The 20,125-nt window shown below is 39.8% G+C and overlaps 1 protein-coding gene across 3 annotated transcripts in view; it reads right to left on the bottom strand.

The window, feature by feature from the left end:
• Window positions 1-20,125, bottom strand: part of sog (chordin short gastrulation) — a 176,763-nt gene that overhangs the window by 114,284 nt on the left and 42,354 nt on the right. For 2 of the 3 annotated variants that reach the window (XM_087344411.1, XM_087344417.1), the window contains exon 1: window positions 10,416-11,252. The exons of the other annotated variant lie outside the window; for it this stretch is intronic. In XM_087344411.1, the coding sequence (XP_087200537.1) occupies window positions 10,416-10,524 (109 nt within the window). In that variant the 5' untranslated portion in view covers window positions 10,525-11,252. Of the gene's footprint in view, window positions 1-10,415; window positions 11,253-20,125 lie in introns of those variants that run through there. 3 annotated transcript variants of the gene reach the window in all.

The following is a 20,125-nucleotide window of genomic DNA, read 5'->3' as shown; positions in this document are numbered from 1 at the left end:
TACAGAATAGGCCTAATTACGTTCGACCCGCAGCGAGTTTCCTCGTCGACAAAGAAAGTGTAGGCAGCTTGGCTAGTTGGTCGGTCAACATTTGCCGCTAAGGGCCTTCGGGCCGTGTGGGATCATATTTATGTAAGCATGTGTTGTTATAACCGTTGCCGTGGTGACGCTTTTAAGGGATTATGGGTTTTCTGTTGGTTGATTATTTGCTGTTGAGGAATTTTGGACCTAATGGTACAATATTTATGATTGTGTATGTGCTGACGACTTTAAAATTTCCCATCATTCTCGATGAGTCATTTAATTGTAATTCTGCAAGCAACACAATATTTATAATGCATAATAAAACTTTTCGAATAATTACGTACGCCTTGGATCATAGAAAAATTCAAGTTTCGTCAGTTAGACCAGCGATTCTTAAAGAACCAGGCGCCATAATTGTGGAAGGGTATTACAGCATATTTCAGGGGTTAATGAGCTGATCAGCTACACACTATCGATATGTGAATAAAAGATGCAGTAACTAAATAATTTATTACAACAATATATTATCACTTTCCCTTCCGAGCTAATGCAGTCTACCATGAATCAAGAGTGCAGATTGCATCATAAATTTATCTGACTTCCAGAGACACTCGGTATGTCCTGTTACCGATCAGTTCTTATAACATCACTGGCAAAAAACAAAATGAAAGGTGAATTAGGATCAACCTTGATAATAAAATGTGGTTAAATTGCAGGCCACAGTGACCACGCGGCCTGGGGGCCTTGACTGCTCAGACACTACGTCCGTGGGTTCGAACGTTCTTCACATTATCATCCTAGACTTTGTAATTTAACGACGGCTCATCAACTTCATACTGCACATTGCGTCGAATGCCAATAATGATTTACGAAGGACGTACATAGAAGTAAATGTGGCTTACTATGATACCACTCTCCTTTAAAAGACTGAAGTAAACTGCGAATAACTGTCAGTAAGCATCCGGGTCGAGACCAGAACACGGAAGTTCCTAATTACGAAGAAGTAATTCTGATAATTACAATTCGATGTTTTCTGAAAAAACCTAGAACTGAACTGGGTACGTTCCGAATGCAAGCCCACCGTTACTGCAAGAGAGAGAAACGTCTGGGTGGTAGGAAGCACAATGTAAAATCATAGTTCAAATAAAGTAGATAGCGTTCTTCTCTAATATTTATATAAATGTGTAAATATTAGAGTGACGAGGACAGTGGATTTCAAACCGAGTTGAACACCTGTAAAACAAACATCCAGACTGAATTACTTGTGAACAGTTGGCGAGGAATGACAAGAAACTAATGTTGGCTGTGTAGTAGCAGAGTCGTGTAGTGCGCATGCGCGGATACAGTAGCGCTCAGAAAACATCGAGTAACATAAGGAAAATTCCATTGAACTGATATGAGCCGCTGTGAAGGACTTTACTGCTGCTAGGAACTTCACGTTTTATGTTAATGACGTCATTAAAATACCTGAAGAAAACTTCAGATCTAGTGGACAGCCCAATGCATGAAGACGACTGAAAAAAAAGTCTGAAACTGGAACCAATGAGAGACGTAGATCCTCTAAATTGTTGAAGCGAAGACTGTAATACGCGTACGGTGTATTTACATGGTACGTGGGTTATCAAATTCTAATACGGAATATTTATCGTTTATATTTCTTAATTATAACAACAAGAAATTCAAATATTCACTACAGCATTATGCAATCAGCACAACAGCTACGCGCGAGAAAACCCAGCTAATAAGCGAATACCGAATGCGTGTTTATTTTACAAAATGCTTACTCTAATAGCACTGGAGTAAAATATTTCATCATAAGCTATATTCTAGTGTGATGTTTTCTGAACAAGTAGTACCTTATGGCTGACGCATCGTCATCCTCTTCACTCCAAATGCAAGCTGAAACCCTATCAAGTTTACGTGCAGTTCAGTGTCCATACACTTTGCAATCTTGTGGTGACATTTCTCTCGTCAAAATAATAAAATAATATAGATTTAAATACATTCTGGAATACCTGCTATCACAGATCACAGATCTAACCGAATTCAGTGCGCATCTTAAAACCCTAACTAGTTCTTTAAAATCCGTTTCAATGATGTACTTCGCGCCTTAACGTATGCGAAGACCACTTTACATGTATGTTCTGTCTATCCGTCGCGTCTTTCATTATAGACCGTGCTGCCCTCTACCGGAAGTTATAAGCCGATCGTGCTGCTATCTATCAGTTACTATGTGAAGTATGAACTATCCGTACTAAACTCTATGAATGGCCATGCGAACTATTTGATATAATACCATTTGCAAATAATAGAAATAACGACTTTGGAGTTCGGTGCACTCTCCGAGCATGTCTTTTTGATCTAGCTGCCCTCGTATTTACGTCTACACATTAAATTGGGACTTAATCCTACTGACAAAAGATTTGTGTGCAATTTTTCATTTGTCTGTATACGCAAAGTGTCTTCGTTGACACAATACCCATAACAATAATCGGTGAGTAGAAGTTATGATATGCTTTATTATTTAATGATCTCCATCTTCGTCACTTCATGTCTTTGGTCCGAGTATTCTCCTTCGCACTCTGTTTTCAAACACCTTCAACGATGTACTTTTTTAGGCTGAATGATGAAATCTTCCACCCATACAAATGTTTTAGCAACAGGTAAAATCGTCTAGTATCTTTTAATTCTCGCTTTAGAGCTTTTGTATATCATCATTAATATCATGTGAGATTTCAGGTTCCCAAGGTTTATAGACTGTAATCACCAAAATGTTTCCATCTCCACACACGGGCTACAACCATACTAAAACACACGCCCTTTATAGAGTGTCTATTGTCCTTCACGAAGCCACTGCCACCGTCCATTTTGGCTCCCATTTCCATGTACCTGCCTGCCCTTTGAGCTCTTTCATTAACCCGTGCCAGAACGAATTGTAGTGTGTGAGACCGAATTTCTGTACCAGACGCTAATTAATCTATCTGTACGTCTAGGTAACAGGAAGATCTTGGAAGAAAGGGAGGCTCCTACTTTACTTTGATGTGTATAAAGAAGCCAGCAAAAGTAAGAACATAACAGAAGCGTTGTTGGCGTTCACAGTGGCCGGCCACAGTGAAATCCCAAAACCCCGCTAGGGGCGTGGCTACATGTCGGCGTATTTGTGTGTTGCTTTGCGTGATCTTACACGAGTTGAGGTTGAGCTAAGTCTTGCGATGGGTTGATCCGCCCTACGCCTATCACGTCTAATGAAATGCAAATGAACGTTCCTTTTTTAACTGAAATTGAAGAGGTGGATCGACGAAATTATACACGTTCGTAAGCCACAATACAGGCTTTTGCAGATTCACACCGCTTATACTTACATCTTCATCAAATAATGCATAATGAACGAGGATTAATGGGCGGGGCATGTAACACGCATGGAGAGACAAAAATGCACAGCATTCTGGGTGTAAAAAGTGGAAAGCTTCAGACACGTTGGCGTGGGAGGATAATATTAAAAGAGATATTCAAGACATACGTGTGTGCGCACGGTTTTTTCTGTAAAAAGACCACGTTGAACGCTGGGATTTTTAAAATAAGGGAACTTTTTCGAGAAGCTGAGCGACTTTTAGGGTCTGAAGGACTGTACTCCCTGGAGATCCCCCTTTACCAATGTCTGTGTTATGTACCGGCTAAGTCCGGTTCTGGTTAAAACTTCGAAGGTGATTTTTGGGGTAAAACATTTTACACTGACAATTAAATTATGAACCATTTGTTTTTTTAATGTACCTGAAACGAACAAGAGTGACATATCTTGCTTTAATAGCTGTTCATTAACTCTATACACCGTCATTTCGAATTGTATAATGTTTGTTTTGAGATGGGGTGAGCTTCGTAAATTCTACATCAAACTTTCACCTGAAGAATCGAAGCGAAAATAAAAAGAGTCCAAATCCATAGAGAACACCACCCGGTCGAGATTCGAACCCAGGAATTTAAGCAGTCATGGTGCGATATAAGCACGCATGGAAATGTCCCGGTTTTATTCAAAAATCCCTCCGCACCTGGAAGAACAAGTTAAAGTGATTTAAAATGTCCCTGCACATCCACACGCCATTTGGGACGCAACAGCCGTGTCACGTGACTGAATGACCTTGACAACTACCTTCAACCAATCGAGCATGCGCACAAGTGTTGTGAAAATTGTGTTGTGCTTCGAGGATTTGGTGTTTTTAGTGGAACACGTGTTCCGTCGTAGAGATGAATACACAGAAAAGGCCAAACAGAAGTCTGCTTAAATGTTCACGGAATCTCATTCACCACGTCGCAACACAGTGAGGCATTTGTCTCGCCACGTTTATGGAAACTGGATCAGTTGCTGACGAGCAGAGATGCGGCACGCCACAAACGATTGTTTGTTAACAGATGAGAAAGTGGTACACATTTCACATCGTAAAATGAAGATCCCGAAAAGGTCAATTCGCAAACTGTGACAGCAATCAGACATCACTATTTCATCAACACGAGACAGCGGATGAAAACAAACTCCAGTGCGTCGCTACAGGACAAGATGAGAGCATACGCTGAAAGAATGTGTCACGAAATGAAAGACAATCCTCAAATTTCCCGTCATATGACGGAAGACAACATTAATTTTGTTTCGTAAGGAATATTTCCCGTGCTGAATTGGCACGTATCTTCCATAACAAGATAAAACCGAAAGATGGCTGTCTTCTGGGTTGTAGCACTCTGTAGTCTGGTAGAAGTTTACCAGCGTTTCATGGTTCTGATGATGGAGGCAGTAAAGACCTCTGAAACGTTGGTGGACATCTACCAGACTACACGGCGCAACAACCCACTCACCGCCGTGGAAACCTCAAAGCCTGCAAGACAAAACAGCTGCTTGTCTACAAGCGCATCAGGCCAACCTCCAGCATCTGTAACTTCTAACCATAAGTTCACAATGAGACACACACATCTTTGTGTTGTTACAGGAACATAGGAATGTTGAATCACCCTGTATAAGATTATGAACACATTACTGAATAAAACCATGCACGTCATGTTCTGCACTGACTGGCAAAGTCGCTGTTGTCAGATTTAAAGATTGCCCTAACGATGATGCATGACGAATACTGAGTGGTAGAAGTGTTACTGATTTTCTCTAAACTATCTCCAATCTTCCACGTAATGACGTCCGTTCTGAAAAGCGAAACGGGATGGATTGGAACAGAACGGAAGCATCAGCTTCTGGTTTGCATCGATGATGGTAATCGATTGGGCAAAATGTAAATACAGGTTGTCCCAAAAAGATGTGTACAAAATGCTGACGTGTAATGGTTGTGTGTATACATCTTATTAGAACACTCTGTATAATAAAGCAAAACCAGAAGTCTTATTACAGGAATGGCTAAACATTAGCATTCCGAAAAAAAAAATCGTTTAATAGACAAAATTATAACTAAAATATTAACCGAGTCCTAATTTAATTCTGGTTATGTTTGGATGAAAATGAAATGTATGTCCCTATGTGACTGCAAAGATAGCTATAGCAAACGCCGCCATATTGAATATTTTAAGGTCACTGCTGAGTAATATCGTTTCAATATGAACAACGGGGCCCAGGCGAGTGAAGACAGCTCAAACGTCGCAGAGTAGCAAAGTAGCAACGTTGACTTCCGAGCCGCGGGATATGGTGGTGGTTGGGGGGGGGGGGCTAAGACCTTCCTTTCAATCACACGGCTGAGTCACAAACTGAAAGCCAAGAGCAAAGCAGTGGCCTAGCTCGCTCCTGACTCACACAGGTGTTCCATGCGTGTTTACACGATTCCTATCAAGCGAAATGCAGCCAGCCATTTGTTATATTTCAGAGTTAACAACAGAATGCTGTGTTTATCTCGTGGGCGATTTGCCGTGTGTTTTATCAAGTAAAATGTCTGGAAATGACAGGCGTGGCAGAGAATTTGAAATTTGGTGGAAGAAGAAATCGTGGTATAACCGACTTAAGCGCAAGGGTTTTGTAAAAAAAAAAAAAAAATTCTAAAAAGTGTACTTTTAGAAGTTCGTCTGTTAAACCACACAACGAATTTGAACTACTATTTTGCTGAATATTAAATTACAGCAAAAAGAGCTCATATCACATGCACTGAGAAAAGCCAATTGAACAGCCTATTTTAATCAGTAAATTCGTTGAAACTTCTTAATATGGAGTACGTGAATTGTCGAGGTAAGTAAAAGTATTGTTAGATACTCCAAAATAATTTCGTGATGGTGATTTCTAAATTAAGCATTACTACTATGTACACAGTACTATCTGATCGCTTCCAAAATGGATTTACATTCGTGCAAAAACTTATTTTTTTGTCTGAATCGACGAAAGTAGAGACGTCATATCTTCTTGTTTAGCCATCACAGTTTTATGAAAAACAACGAGATTTGTGAGAAATTATTCAAATGATCTACTTTTTAAGTATTACAACAATAACTGGGTTAGGTATTTGTAATGTTGCGTGAACACATCATTGTAATCTCAATAAGATAATTTGAAAATAGTTTCTGTTACTAATGATGGCGCTACTAGGTGATAAATAAACAGACCTTCACACACAATTAACAAAACACGTTAGGAATTATGATGTTTCTTTTCACTGCATTGTTCGTCCGGAAATACCGCGTGCTGAAATATGGTCTGAGGCACGAGGAGAATTTAAAATGCAAGTTCCGAGTGCCACTAAAATTGGCGAAACTTCATTGTTTAGCGTGATGTAAATAAACGGTAATTTGCCTTAGTTTTCAAGGAGACAATTTAGTGCGTCGCAATTGGCTGATTCTCAGCAGATCCGTTGGCTTGGTCGTGGTTGTCTGCTTGACATTTTCGTTATCCGAACGGAAAAAAACTTAGTTTTGTTGGGAAACACATACTTTCCCGCGGTTAAATGACGCACAATGGCTTTAAAATGATATTCTTTTATAATTTGTGAGCTCCCGTCAATGATTTAAAAGCGAAACTGCGAGGTTTAAGTCTACTGACGTCATGTTAGTATCATTACACGGTTTTAAAAGAAAATTGAATTTTATCAACGTGGATTAAACAGTTGCAACATTAAAGTACTATTCTCGATTGAATAATCTGAATTATATGAAAAACTGTTAGGACTTTGAGATGCAAGATTTTTAAGTCTCCTCAGATATCATGATACAAATTGAATTAAGAGTTTGCCTCAAAACGTTCTGATTTCGAGAATCTAGAGCAAACAGAGAAGTGTCTGCAGAGCTCCGAGGCGACACAATCGGAAGACTACGAACTTCGAGCGTTCGATAGGATCGATTTGGTTAATCATGAAACATAATTAAATCAATTACGGAATAACTCACATTAGTGCGAACATTTTGTTGAACCAAGAAAGCTTACTGAACAAATTAAACGTAAACATTTATAAGGGTGAAAACAGGGCCGCTTTTCTGACTTTGAAGAAGAATAGTTACAGACATAATAAAAAAGCATTTTGCAGTTAATATTCAACAACAATAGTTTTACTACTTCATAATTTGCCTGAAATTCACTCTTCACGTAATTTTTTTAAAGCGAACCAGAAGTTATTAACACGGAACACTAAAGCACAAATATTTCGTCTGAAATTTCAGCATGCGGCCTCATAATTTTTATCCACCCCTCCTTTAAACTCTAATAAGAATGTCGGTCTAGAATAAATGCAAAGTAAACTAAATACGCCTATACACTCACTATTTCCACGTTTGTGCAATAATCCAGTATTGTATCTGCCAGACTAATGCAAATACCGATCATGTAAAACTAAAAAAAAATCATAACTTATTGGCATAATTCTCAGTGTTCTTTTCCCAAGCGAAAAACCAGATCGAGAAATCAATAACTCTCTCATCCCTAAAGAAAAAATATCATTTGCAATTTAATCGGTGTCTGTAACAACACTAGGTCGCGTTTTCTCAAAACAGTTATAAAACTAAAACACGTTGTATGAATATACTTAAGCGCGAAAATCATGCGAATTGTCAATGTCTGTGTGTTGCGTTTTTAAACTCGGGCGTTCCCGACTTAGTACAGAAACAGCGTAAGTCGCTGGCTCAGTTTTAGCTCCGCTTGCAGAGATAATTCTGGCGTAAAACGAAAAACGTCTAAGCCCAACAGCACTGTCTCCGAGAGGTGAAGTTCCCTAATCATTGCAAACGAAACAAGAATATAGAAAGCGTACATTTTACTAATTTCTAACCGTCTTAAGCGGATTGTCGTAACAGTGGCCAATCCAAGATATTGGCCTCGTTCAGAGGCGGAAACGATATTTATTATATCGTAGATGCATTTCCCAACCACTTACTTTCCACTATGCTTCTTAGAATCTGGTATGAAGTTAAATTTTACATATATTACAGAGCCTTTTAATAGTCTTACTAACTTTTCCGTATTGCATAAGGAATTGGTATAGTAATATTTCGCTCGCTAACCTTGCATCGCCTGGCGGAAAATGAAAGGAGATTCAATTTATAGCGAACACCGCACGAATCCACGCAAATAAAAATTATTCGAATGGAAGTAAGTAGATCAGGACTGTGTGCTCGCATCTTCTACACCTCGTGCACGATGTAAAATTCTCACGGGTCTCTAGAAGCCTTGAGATGGCACCAAGGTTCTTGTTGGGCTGGGCTTACGGTCTGCGTTCCCTGATACAGGCAGACGTAAATAACACGGAAACAGAAGTTGTGTAAGAAAATATAAAATATATAAAATGTGCTTCCCCCGACTCAATGACACCGTAACTAAGTAACAAATAATAACAGAGTGTACAATAAGCCAGTTAATGCAGTAATGAAACAAATCACAATTAAAAAAAGGTTTCTCAGGACAATTTCTGAAAGTGGGAACGTTGTATTAATGTAAACAGGTCTTTTGATAGTAATATTAAACGACTCAAAAACAGTTCTTTGTGTCCTGAAAGTTTATGGTTGCCGATCACGTTCATTCTTAAATCATCGATTCAGATCATTAAAAATAAGGGAACAGGGCACGTTTCTGCTAAAATTAAGGGCTGTAATTACAACTGTGACGCAATATCTTGCAGTTAATTTCTTTAAAATAAGACGAAAATTATGTCTATTCCACAAGGAAACTTCTAATTGTAAAACTGTCGTGTGCATTTGTAATTTGCCTCGTGCGTACTACATGTCCCGCAGATCTCGGTTTTCATGATCCTAACAATATTTGGTGAAGGGAACAGTGTATGACGAAGCTCTCCACGGTTATACCGTTATCCTCCTCAGAACCTGGCACTGGGCAGATGCTGTGTTTTACAAATTATAATACTCTAGGTGAAACGAATGGATAATGAAAGCAGGGAAGTAGGGTTTACTTATCAAAAACCAAAGCACTATCCCCAAAGATCACATTCAACCCATTTTCCTAAAACAAATTTTAATATTATCCTCCCACATATTTCGTGGCCACTAAAATTCTGTAAGCTCCCCCCTCCCGCCCTAATATCCAAGATCATCGCTGATCTGACAACCTCAATAAGACTAGATGAGTTGTACCGATCCATTTCCCCCAAACTGGACTACTTCACCTCCCTGTAGGCCAGACACTTTCAGCGATCAGTTAATACCCTATCTGGAGACAGAATCAATTTGTGACCACGGTCTTTCTGAATAGTTACTGTAACAGCAGTTAAAAAATGATGCATAAACTCTCCTGCAACATCCCTTAAACTTCATTATTCATTGTATCGAATATCATTCGATGATATATAACTTTGACCTCAGTACATGATAATAGCGTCGTAAACTAAGTTATTAACAAATATGGACATATTGGGTCAGAAGCTCGTATAAACAATATTTAAGAATTCAGTCCTTGCCGCAAAGAAAACACAACCCATCACCGTTTCAAAGATCAACTGGTTAACGGTGTTTTAATTAACCTTTGAAACCGAAGCTCGTCTAAATAATATTTAATAATTCGGTCCGTACCGCAAAGAAAACACAACCCACTACCGTTTCAAAGATCAACTGGTTAACGCTGTTTTAATTAACCTTTGAAACCGAAGCTCGTCTAAATATAAGAATTCAGTCGGTACCGCAAAGAAAATACAACACTTCACCGTTACAAAGATCACCTGGCTAATGCTGATTAGGGATATGATCGCTGTTCACAGCGAGAATCATACGGAACCCATAAATACACTCCGTCCAAAAAATGCAGTTATTGAAAGTTCAAGCAGGTGGTACATATAATTACCATCCGGCCTCAGAATATTAACCTTGCCACGATGTTTGCAAACATTTGCCCGTGCAATCTATGCTCTTGGTTCGAAATGGGGAAGTGATGGGTTGGGCCTCGCATATTTAAGCGTGGGCGTCAGTTCTGCATATGTCGTTACCTGCAATTCTGGCCGGTCGCTTCGCAGTGTCGTCGGACATAAGTGGCGCCATTCTGCGTGCAGCAGTAAAACAGCAAAATAAGATCAGCAGAAAGATGGTCTGAGCCATCTCATCACACACTTCCCTTCACTTAGAAATTCATAAAACAAATCTCTCGTTACAAGACACTCAGTTTCACTTCAACTTGGTCCAACACGCAGTTTTATCATTAATGCCACTAAGTTTCTCCTTCACTTACAACAATACGGCACAAAGTTTAAGATATGTCTTATATCTTGCCTTCTGGGACCACAGTCTATTTCCGGCTAAACAATTATTGCTGTTATTATTATAAAATTCATTTTAGCCTTACTTAAATCCAACCATCAACACATGGTTCAAAGTAATTAAAATGTCTAAAGAACACAAAGCTATCTAACCTCAAACTCTATTTATGGTATTATTTAGTCTAGTATTTATGATGGCTGTTATTTAACCATTGTGACTACAAGACAGTTGTAATACGAAACGAGACCACAAGTCAAAAGCGACAGTATTGAAAAGAAATTAATTCACTTTGTATAAAGCTGTCGAGTTCACAATATGACAATTCAAGTTCGACAAACGGTGTTCACTTAATTCCGACAACGTACGATCACTTTGAAATGAAACTGATCTCACAAACGAAAACCTCACATCTTACTAAAGCCCCTCATGGAAACACCGCAAACTTTATATAGAATACGATGAAAAACAAGTGCCGATCGCGGAGCACAAGCAGAAGAGACTCGACTCTCTATGCGGCTTGACACACTCGCTGAGCCAACTCTGGTAACTGCCAGTGGTCTGAACCCTAGCAATGCGCTACTTTTACTACAAGACCAGGTCCCCATCCCCCCCACCTCACCTCACTCACCATCATTCGCAAGACTCGTGAGTACGCGCGTTGCAACAGGCTTGCTATTCGGAAATATCACCAAGCACGCGACAGAAAATATTCAGGATCTTTGGGACTCTCAACGCTGCTGCGTGATAACCGAGAGGGCCCCGGTTTGAATCTCGGACCGGAGACCGATCATTTCCACCGAGTTTTCTCACACAGGCCGTTATGATACTTTATAATAGACCACGGCCTCTTCCTGACTCACCATATCCTGTGGACATTTCTCAACCAGTTATTCAAATTTAAAATTTGGTGATTTTGATTATGTACTCTGCAAATATTTTATTTAAACATTTTCTGTTTTATAAATTATATACTTATTAAGTACCACGCCATGAAGACGTATTGGGTAGTGGAGATATTACTCTACTCTTTGAAGACTTTGGCATTATACGGACGATAAAGTTGATTTAAATTTTATTACGGCGATTATAAACAATAAATACATTAAAATCTAAGACCAATTGCGTTCCTATCTTCAGGTAAGAATATCATCAACATTTAAAAATATGAAGACCAAGTTTGTCTGCAGGGTAGATACATTCTTCATTTCTTCCCTCAAGAGCAACGTAGTGAATTTTACAGTTTTTCATTTTCACATTGGCGTAATTTAAATACCAGACAACGGATAATGCTGAGGAAAATCGCGATAACCTCCGACTGTCGCCGAGTCATTAAACGAACCATTTTTCTATTTGTGTGGCTTATGAGGTGGGTCAGGATTACGCCTTCCTTAATCGTAATAGTCGGAGGCAAATGTTAAACAGGCGTTTGCGTGGACTCCGTGCCGAACGGAAATCGAACCGCGGTCGTCCATCCTTCCGAAATATTAAAGATATCCACACCGCCCTGTAATGTCAGCCGGCACCGCCTGGTGGCTCTTCAGTAACTGGTTAAGTAAACGCTGAGCGATAAACTACACGTGACGCTATAAGCCATGTGTCTCCAATACGATGCCGTTGACCCGAATAAGACGATCTGCCAGAAACACATGGACATGTACACAGCAGACGGCGTGAAGTTTTGTGATATCAGTAACCCCACTTCACGAAGGAAATTCCTTCCTGAAACGCTGACGATCGCGCAGTGGATCAAAAATTCCTTGGCAGTACACTGAGCCACGTTAAATAATTCTACAGGTAAATTTTAACAGTACTATTCCATCTAAATCCATGTTTGCAAGTTGTCTCTTTCCTTCCGGCTTTACACATTTCCCATTTTCCCTTATTCGATCACCTTAAACAATTTTATGTTAAGAGTGTAAATTATAAATTTTCTCATTATTAAATTAATTCTTTACAGCCCCTTGTTACTTCATATCTTTTGAGTCCAAATATTCTCCTCAATACCTTATTCTCAAACCCTCTCAGTCTGCAGACGGCTGTCTTCTGGGCTGTAGAAGTTTACCGACGTTTCAGAGATCCTTGCTGCCTCCATCACCCTGACGAAGACATCTACCAGACTACACGGTCCTGCAACCCAGAAGACCGCCATCTTCAGACTCACCGCCGTGACAACCTCAGATCTTACTCTTACTATCTGTTGCTTCCTTGAGCGTGGAACACCAAGTTTCACGTCCACATAATGAGATGATGATAATGACAGTGATGATTATGATGATAATAATAATATAAAAGACATCATACAACAATTCCCAGCCACACAAATTATGCAATTTACGTTAGATTATAAGATTTATTTTATAATGTTTTATTCTATAATATCCAGATATATAAAGCTTGAAACTTGTAACGAAGTATTGTAATATAAAGTCAGTAATTAAACATTTTAAAATCTTGGCGATGTTTAGATTTTAACAAGCACTGAATCCAACAGATAAACATGGGCAATGTGAAATTATATTTTAAAAGGGTTACGTTTTCAGAGGTAACGTAAATCGAAAAAACGCTCGCATGTCCTGAAAAGACATAAAGACGAATAAAGTCATATTTACGCATGGATATTTTATGTGTTTACGGAAAATGACAGTAAAACGTATCAAAGTCCAGATGCAGTAATGGATCTGCCGTCCGAGCGCGCTTAACAGACTTCTCACCCGATTTGTCTCTGAACTTCCGTTTTTCTCTCTCTCTCTGTGAACAGCTGCTTTGGTTGAAATTGAGGTGAAACCGTACAGGACGTGCTTATGAAAACGACATCCCGCAAATGACATAACACGTATTACTTATCACGTTGCATTACTTTGATTTTTAATGTGTAGTTCTACGTCTCTCACAAGGAAAACATTATTTGTGCCTACATGATTCATATACTTGTCCACTAACAGGAAAAAAAGACTGTCTGTCTTGATACCGGCGTCTGGACGTCGTCAGTAAATTGATCTGTGTACAATAAATAAACTTTAAGATAAAAGACGGATGCACAAACCACAAAGAGCGAGGTTTGAGCATCTATCTACTCAAAACACGTGACTTTGTACCACTCTTGCTCTGAGAAGCAATTTAATACTAAGTAACGTTATGTTCCGACGCAGTTAGTACTTAAGACATTCAGTACAAATACAAAGCAAGTTTGTTTCCATGGTGATGCATCGAAAATGTAATAGATCTGAGGTTTTCACAGCGTGAGAGCCCAAATTTTTCTAACTTCTGGGTTGTGACAACGTCTAGCCCTGTAAATAATTATCAATATATCGAAGGAACGTACTGCCTCCATCTTCAAGACGGCATAATGTCCCTACAAGTCTAAACGGAGTCATAATCCAGGAATACATTGGCCTATGTAATTGTTTTTAAAAAAAACCGATTCGCAACTGTTATGAGAGACTGAAGTATTTCTAATTTATCGCCGTTGCCGAGAGAACAGTTGGAGCAGACGGGTTAGCTCAGCGAGTTTAGTGAGTAGGTTACCGGCTGAAGGACCGGGTTCGATTTCTGGCAGAGAGCGGAATCTTTTCTTCGCTAGCTGGTGCCGACGATAATGCATGGAACTACTTCCTCATTTTCTCAGTCCGTCTTCAAGGCGTGATGCTAAAAAAACCCGCAAATGTATTCATGTACTCATGTGCGTGCATGTTTGATGCAAACGTACGTTAATTGTGGCTTGTACATGCGCCAGTCTTTCTCGCAAATCCTTGACTTTGCTAATCCCCGGCTTCTAGCACGAACAATGCCGGACAATTCCGAAGCTCCGAACCTCCAAACCCTTCCCCAACCACACGCCGTACCTTTCAGTACCAGATGTACGCCGAGTCAAATGTCTTTTGTCTTATCAGAACCATATCTTGACGTGACACGTGATTACTTATCGCCAACATGAATTGGTCAATTGTTATGAATTCTCGGTTCTACAAATATCAGGGGGGGGGGGGGACGAACAAAGGGGAACGGCCTCGAGCGGTAGTTTCAGGAACTATTTCGCTTTTAGCGGTATTCTTCACATCCACTATCTTTTAACGACGCTCTTTCGAACGAATGGAAAATGCGATCAAGGGTGGCAAGCAGAATGGAGAAGGCAGTTGCCCGCGTGAGGAGACTGACAAAAACCACGCAAACATCTAGGGTAAAAAAACAATTTTGGTTGGAAATTTGGAGCATTAAGTCAGAGAGACCATCAGCTTCTTATGATGGACTCTACTGTATATGAACAGACCGTAAATTCAATTTACTATTATACACTATAGACAGTTTACATTTTTTTTAAAACAGATGGAAAAGTCACTATTTTGCCGAAGACTTGATGCCTCTTTTTGACAACGTCTGTGCACTTTGTCTGTCCGTCGGTACTCAGGTAACAACCCTAGAATGACTGAACGGATTTACATTAAATTTATTACTGCGGAATTTTTCTAAAACTTGTAAACATTTTCAGTTTGGTTAAAACAGGACGATAGTAACCGGCGTTTTACGATCCGAAGTGACTCAGCTGATAATTCCTCTCCCGGGAAATCCCAGCTGGGGGCCATTCACAAAGCCCAAATTTTGGTATTTATGGGCACATTTCCTGATTTATTACTTTTCTTTCTGGGAGCTAAATAGTGTGGGTTAACAATTATTTCGTATTCCCCCTGTTCCTTCAGTGGCGTTTCACGGTGTGACAAAAGTGGCGGACAGTCCTCAGAAATGGGACAACGACGCCTTGAGGAAGGCGCGTCCGTCAGTTTAAGCGACCTGATGTGTCCTCATGAGTAATTTCCAATCATGGACCTTCAGTGTCGTACATTACGACGTCTCTTTAATTTAAATATCATATAATAATGTTATTTTTAAGTTGTAAACAAACATGATTACTCGCGCTAGTAACGATTTGATCAGCAGACTGTTATCAATGCACAACGTCAGACAGCGGACTACGGATTCTTGCAAAACCCACTTCTTGTCAACCACAAAGTTCTGGAAAGCTCTGCTGTAACGAATATATATACATAATCTGAATTAAGGGTGCTGTAAGATGCTGAATTCTTCGGCGTTTAGCGAGAAACTGATGTATGACCCACAAAGTAATTTCACATTTGTAGGTTCCAAGATGATGAGCCGGGATAGCTCAGTCAGTATAGTGACTAGCTACGGGCTGGACGACCGGGGTTCGATCCCCGACGGGGGCAGAGGATTTTTCTTCTAGCTTCTGCGTCCAGACCGGCTCTGGGGCCCACCCAGCCTCCTCTACAATGGGTACCGGGGTCCTTTCCCGGGGGTAAAGCCGGCCGGGGCGTGATGCTGACCACTCACCCCCATCTAGTGCAGAGGTAAAGGAAGAGAGGAGCTGTACCTCCTCTCACCCCAAGCGCCTACATGGCGTATAGTGGGACAAACTTTACTTAGGTTCCAAGATGATGACACGAGACCACGATGATTTCAGCCTGGGAATTTATAAATCATCCACAACATAGGTATTTCCGGTCAATCTCTCTTGAGCTATCAACAGAATTCTCACTTTCGATATTGACTTTTAATGCTCTTACTCAAAATATATTTCTTATTCGTAACAGGCCTTAGTTTTTTTGCTGAATCAAGACAATGGATTGTAAAAGCCGAGAGCTTTTCATCTCTGAAATTGTGAACCAAAGAATAAAATCCAAAAGAGGGCTCAGTACTTCTAATCTAGTTACATCGGCCACATTCCATGACGCATTCTTTTGGACGTGTCAAATAATCTACCAGACAACAAGTTCGAACGCTTGTAAATTGTGTGTTAAGATGCAAGATTACTTACGCCATTATTGCTTTCTTTTACAAGTTTACTATTGCTATTCTGTATATATATGTATGTATGTATGCGGTGGTCCTGCCTTTTATAGGCACGGTCCCTCATAACAAGACAGAGCGAACACTGCCCTACCTCGATGTACTCCTCTCACTGCCTAATCCGACCGTCCGAATCTTCAAGCACGAGTTAAGAAGTGTGTGATATTTTTGTGATTATTTCACGGTGAGAGTGAAGAAAATCTCTGTAAGGTTTTAGTTTCTCACTAGGCGAGTATGAACATGGCTGTCTTCTGGGTTGTTACGATTATCGCCCTGATGATGGAAGCAGCAAACACATCTGAAATGTCGGTAAACTTCTATCAGAAAAACCGGCGCAACATAGCTGAAGACAGTCACCTTTAAGTTTGTCTGTCCGCACAGCAAATTACTAGGGAGTTTTAGTTTTGAAAGTGAATTATAACCGTCCACCTACTCTACACGGTTTTACTCAGGTACTCAGGGGACTCCAGGGTCGCTTATGGGGATCACACACACATGAACCAACAACTGCGTCGAACTCAATGTATGAGGCGCGTCCCAAAAGTAAGTTTCCCTGGGGCCGTTTACAGAAACAAAACACAATTTCATGGAAATATTTATTGCAACAGATACAGCAAGTGTCCAGCTATTTTTCAACATATTCGCCACCGGAATTGAGACATTTGTCATACCGTGGGACCAACTTTTGAATACCTGTGTCGTAGAAGTCTGCCGCCTAGGATTGGAACCACTGTGTGACAACCATCTCCGCCTCTCTGTCATTCTCAAAACGCTGACGCTAACCGGACAGGAATTTCTTGAGGTGTAGGAAAAGATGGAGATCACTGGGAGCGAGGTCCGGGCTGTAGGGTGGATGATTAAACACCTCCCAGCTGAACTCCTGCAGGAGACTTGCTGTCCGTCGAGCCGTGTGCGGCCTAGCGTTATCACTGACCGCACTTCACAGTCGGCGGGAGCTGGAATAAGAACCTCCATCTTCAACAGCTGCAACGATGCTACTGTGAGAACGCGGGAAGTACCGTTAGTGCATGCGCCATGCTACGTCATTGCTCTATCACGTACGCACAGTCGCTTCGCTCAATATAAGGTTTGCTAGCTGTGGGACGAGTGGGAAACTTACTTTTGGGACGCGCCTCGTATCTTTATCACGTCTCCTTCCTTGAAGAGACTACGCACTTGTGATCCTGAGAAACTCGAACACACTCATTAACAGAACAAGCAGAGTACACAAATTGTAAACACATCCTAGATATCACGAACAATAGAAGCAAAGTAAGCGCACGGACATCAAAGCAAGGTCCGGCCAGTACAAAGTTTTTACTCGTTACGTTGTTTGACCCTTTGAAGCCGAAACTCATCCAAATAATATTTAAGAATTCAGTCCGTACCGCAAAGGAAACACAAATATTCACCATTACAGAGATCAGTTAACGTTGTTTAAAGAACTAATCGCTAAATTAAAAAAAAACAGAAATAAATAAATTAAAGATAGATAACAGCTTTAGGAAAGAACGAAGAATACGTTTTTTCAGTCTGACAGTGAAAGAAAGCACACATGAGGCAGTCCGAGATAAAGATGGGATAAAGAGGTAACGAATATCATGGAATGAGACTGTGGAGAGACAGAGAGGTGGAGAGGCTTCGTTGACAAACGACCCGCACGAAGCGAAGGCTTCTTGAAAGTTGTAGAACTTTGATAAGCATGACAAACAGCTTTGAAGTCCCTAATGGCGGCGCAACGATGCAAACGAAACACCTAACCTAACATGTGTTTTGTTTAGTAAAACCTGAATTTTCAACACTGCCTATAGGCCTAATCCACTTCGACACCGGACTGGAGCACTTAAACCGTTTTATGTTAATCAGAATGTGTTTCACTATAACATATTTTGAATAAAAATTTCCTTGGATATTATCCATCGTCTAGTAAAATATAAAATATAAAACGTAAAACGACGTTTCGGAGATGGGACTCTATCTCCGTCTTCAGGTTCCTACACAGTTGGGCCCACTAGATAGAGCTAATCCCTATCTCCGGACAAAGTAAAAAAGTGAAAGTCCCGGAATAAAAAGACATCACCACACCATCCATCCGTGGAACGTAAAAGAATAACCATACTTTGTCCAGAGATAGGGATTAGCTCTATCTAGTGGGCCCAACTGTGTAGGAACCTGAAGACGGAGATAGAGTCCCATCTCCGAAACGTCGTTTTACGTTTTATATTTTATATTTTACTCGACGATGGATAATATCCAAGGAAATTTTTATTCAAATGACTCTTCACCATCGTCAAGACGTTTTAGATTTCATATAATACATTTTAATGTTATTCCTGTATTTCCTTCTCGGCCCTTCAAAGTTGCTGCTTTGAATCTTTTATTTCAACAGTTATTTTATTTCTCCGATGCTAATTACGTGCACAGCGCATCCTGGTGTGAGTACCTCGAAAGCACGAAGGAAAATGTGTGTATTTCTTTGTACGCTGCACTTATTATAACACTTAAGCTACTGAAATTTATGGTATTCACCCACAGGCCATGAAGCATCATCGCCGCTTTCGGAAGAATACGAGATGCAAACTAAATGATGACTAATTAATAATAAGCAACATTTTCATAAAAGTTTCCTCAAAATAAATCAAGGACCTCATTTCCATTCGTTAGTGTTGTTCCCTGATATTTAAATTTTGCACTTAGATGTACGAAACTTGCAGTTTATATTTAATATATGGAAGAATTACCACACCAATGGAGAGGAGCCAAGACACCAAACAATTTCCCGTCAATAACGACGGTTAAGCCTAAAGTTGTCGAATATTTTTTATTAAAACGTCTAGCAAAGCAGCATAAAAAATTAAAATCGTTTGAAAGATTATAATACGATTTAATATTGTCAAGTGATCTCATATCGAGGTCATAATAACGCTGCTGACTCGTATAAAAAGTGCACGCTCATTTCGGGTCATGGATAAGTAACGGTCTTTTGTTTCAGTGTAATTTTTACATAAAACGGCGGAAATAAATTAAAATTAAATAATGTTATATAATAAAAGATCATTATTTGTCTTTATTAAAATATTTAAAGCAGTGTATGATATTTTGTGCTGCAAAGTTCAAAAATACGTGGAAGGCCAAGTATGATTCCATAAGGTTCAGAATCTCTTACTGACATCTTTAAGGTCTAGAATGTCTTATTAGCATCTTCATGATCAATCACAGTCAAAGAACTGACATGACTATGGTTAATAAAAACAAACATTTATAAATATTATCCCATGTGGTCTAGAATCTCCCAACGACAGTAAATGATAACAAACCCACCAACACTGTTTATTATATCGACAGATAATGTAAGTAGCTTCTGTGGATGGCCTAAGTATAAAGGTCATTGTCATCACCACAGCTGTCACAACAGTGTCACCAGGATCACAGTCAAAGGTTTAGTCTAAATAAGTCGCCTGGCTCTGTGGTTAGTTAAATGTCTTCTCGCGAGAATGTATTAAATAGCACTAACAACTACGCACAAGTGCGTAAGACCTTTTAATTATATGACCGTGACACAAAACCAAAATCAGTAAAAATT

This window comes from Zootermopsis nevadensis, unplaced genomic scaffold (assembly GCF_977971745.1).
Source record: "Zootermopsis nevadensis isolate Lab colony 2312 unplaced genomic scaffold, Znev_1.0 Znev_ptg000007l, whole genome shotgun sequence".
In the NCBI taxonomy this organism is placed as follows: domain Eukaryota; kingdom Metazoa; phylum Arthropoda; class Insecta; order Blattodea; family Termopsidae; genus Zootermopsis; species Zootermopsis nevadensis.
This window is presented reverse-complemented; position numbering and strand designations above follow the sequence as displayed.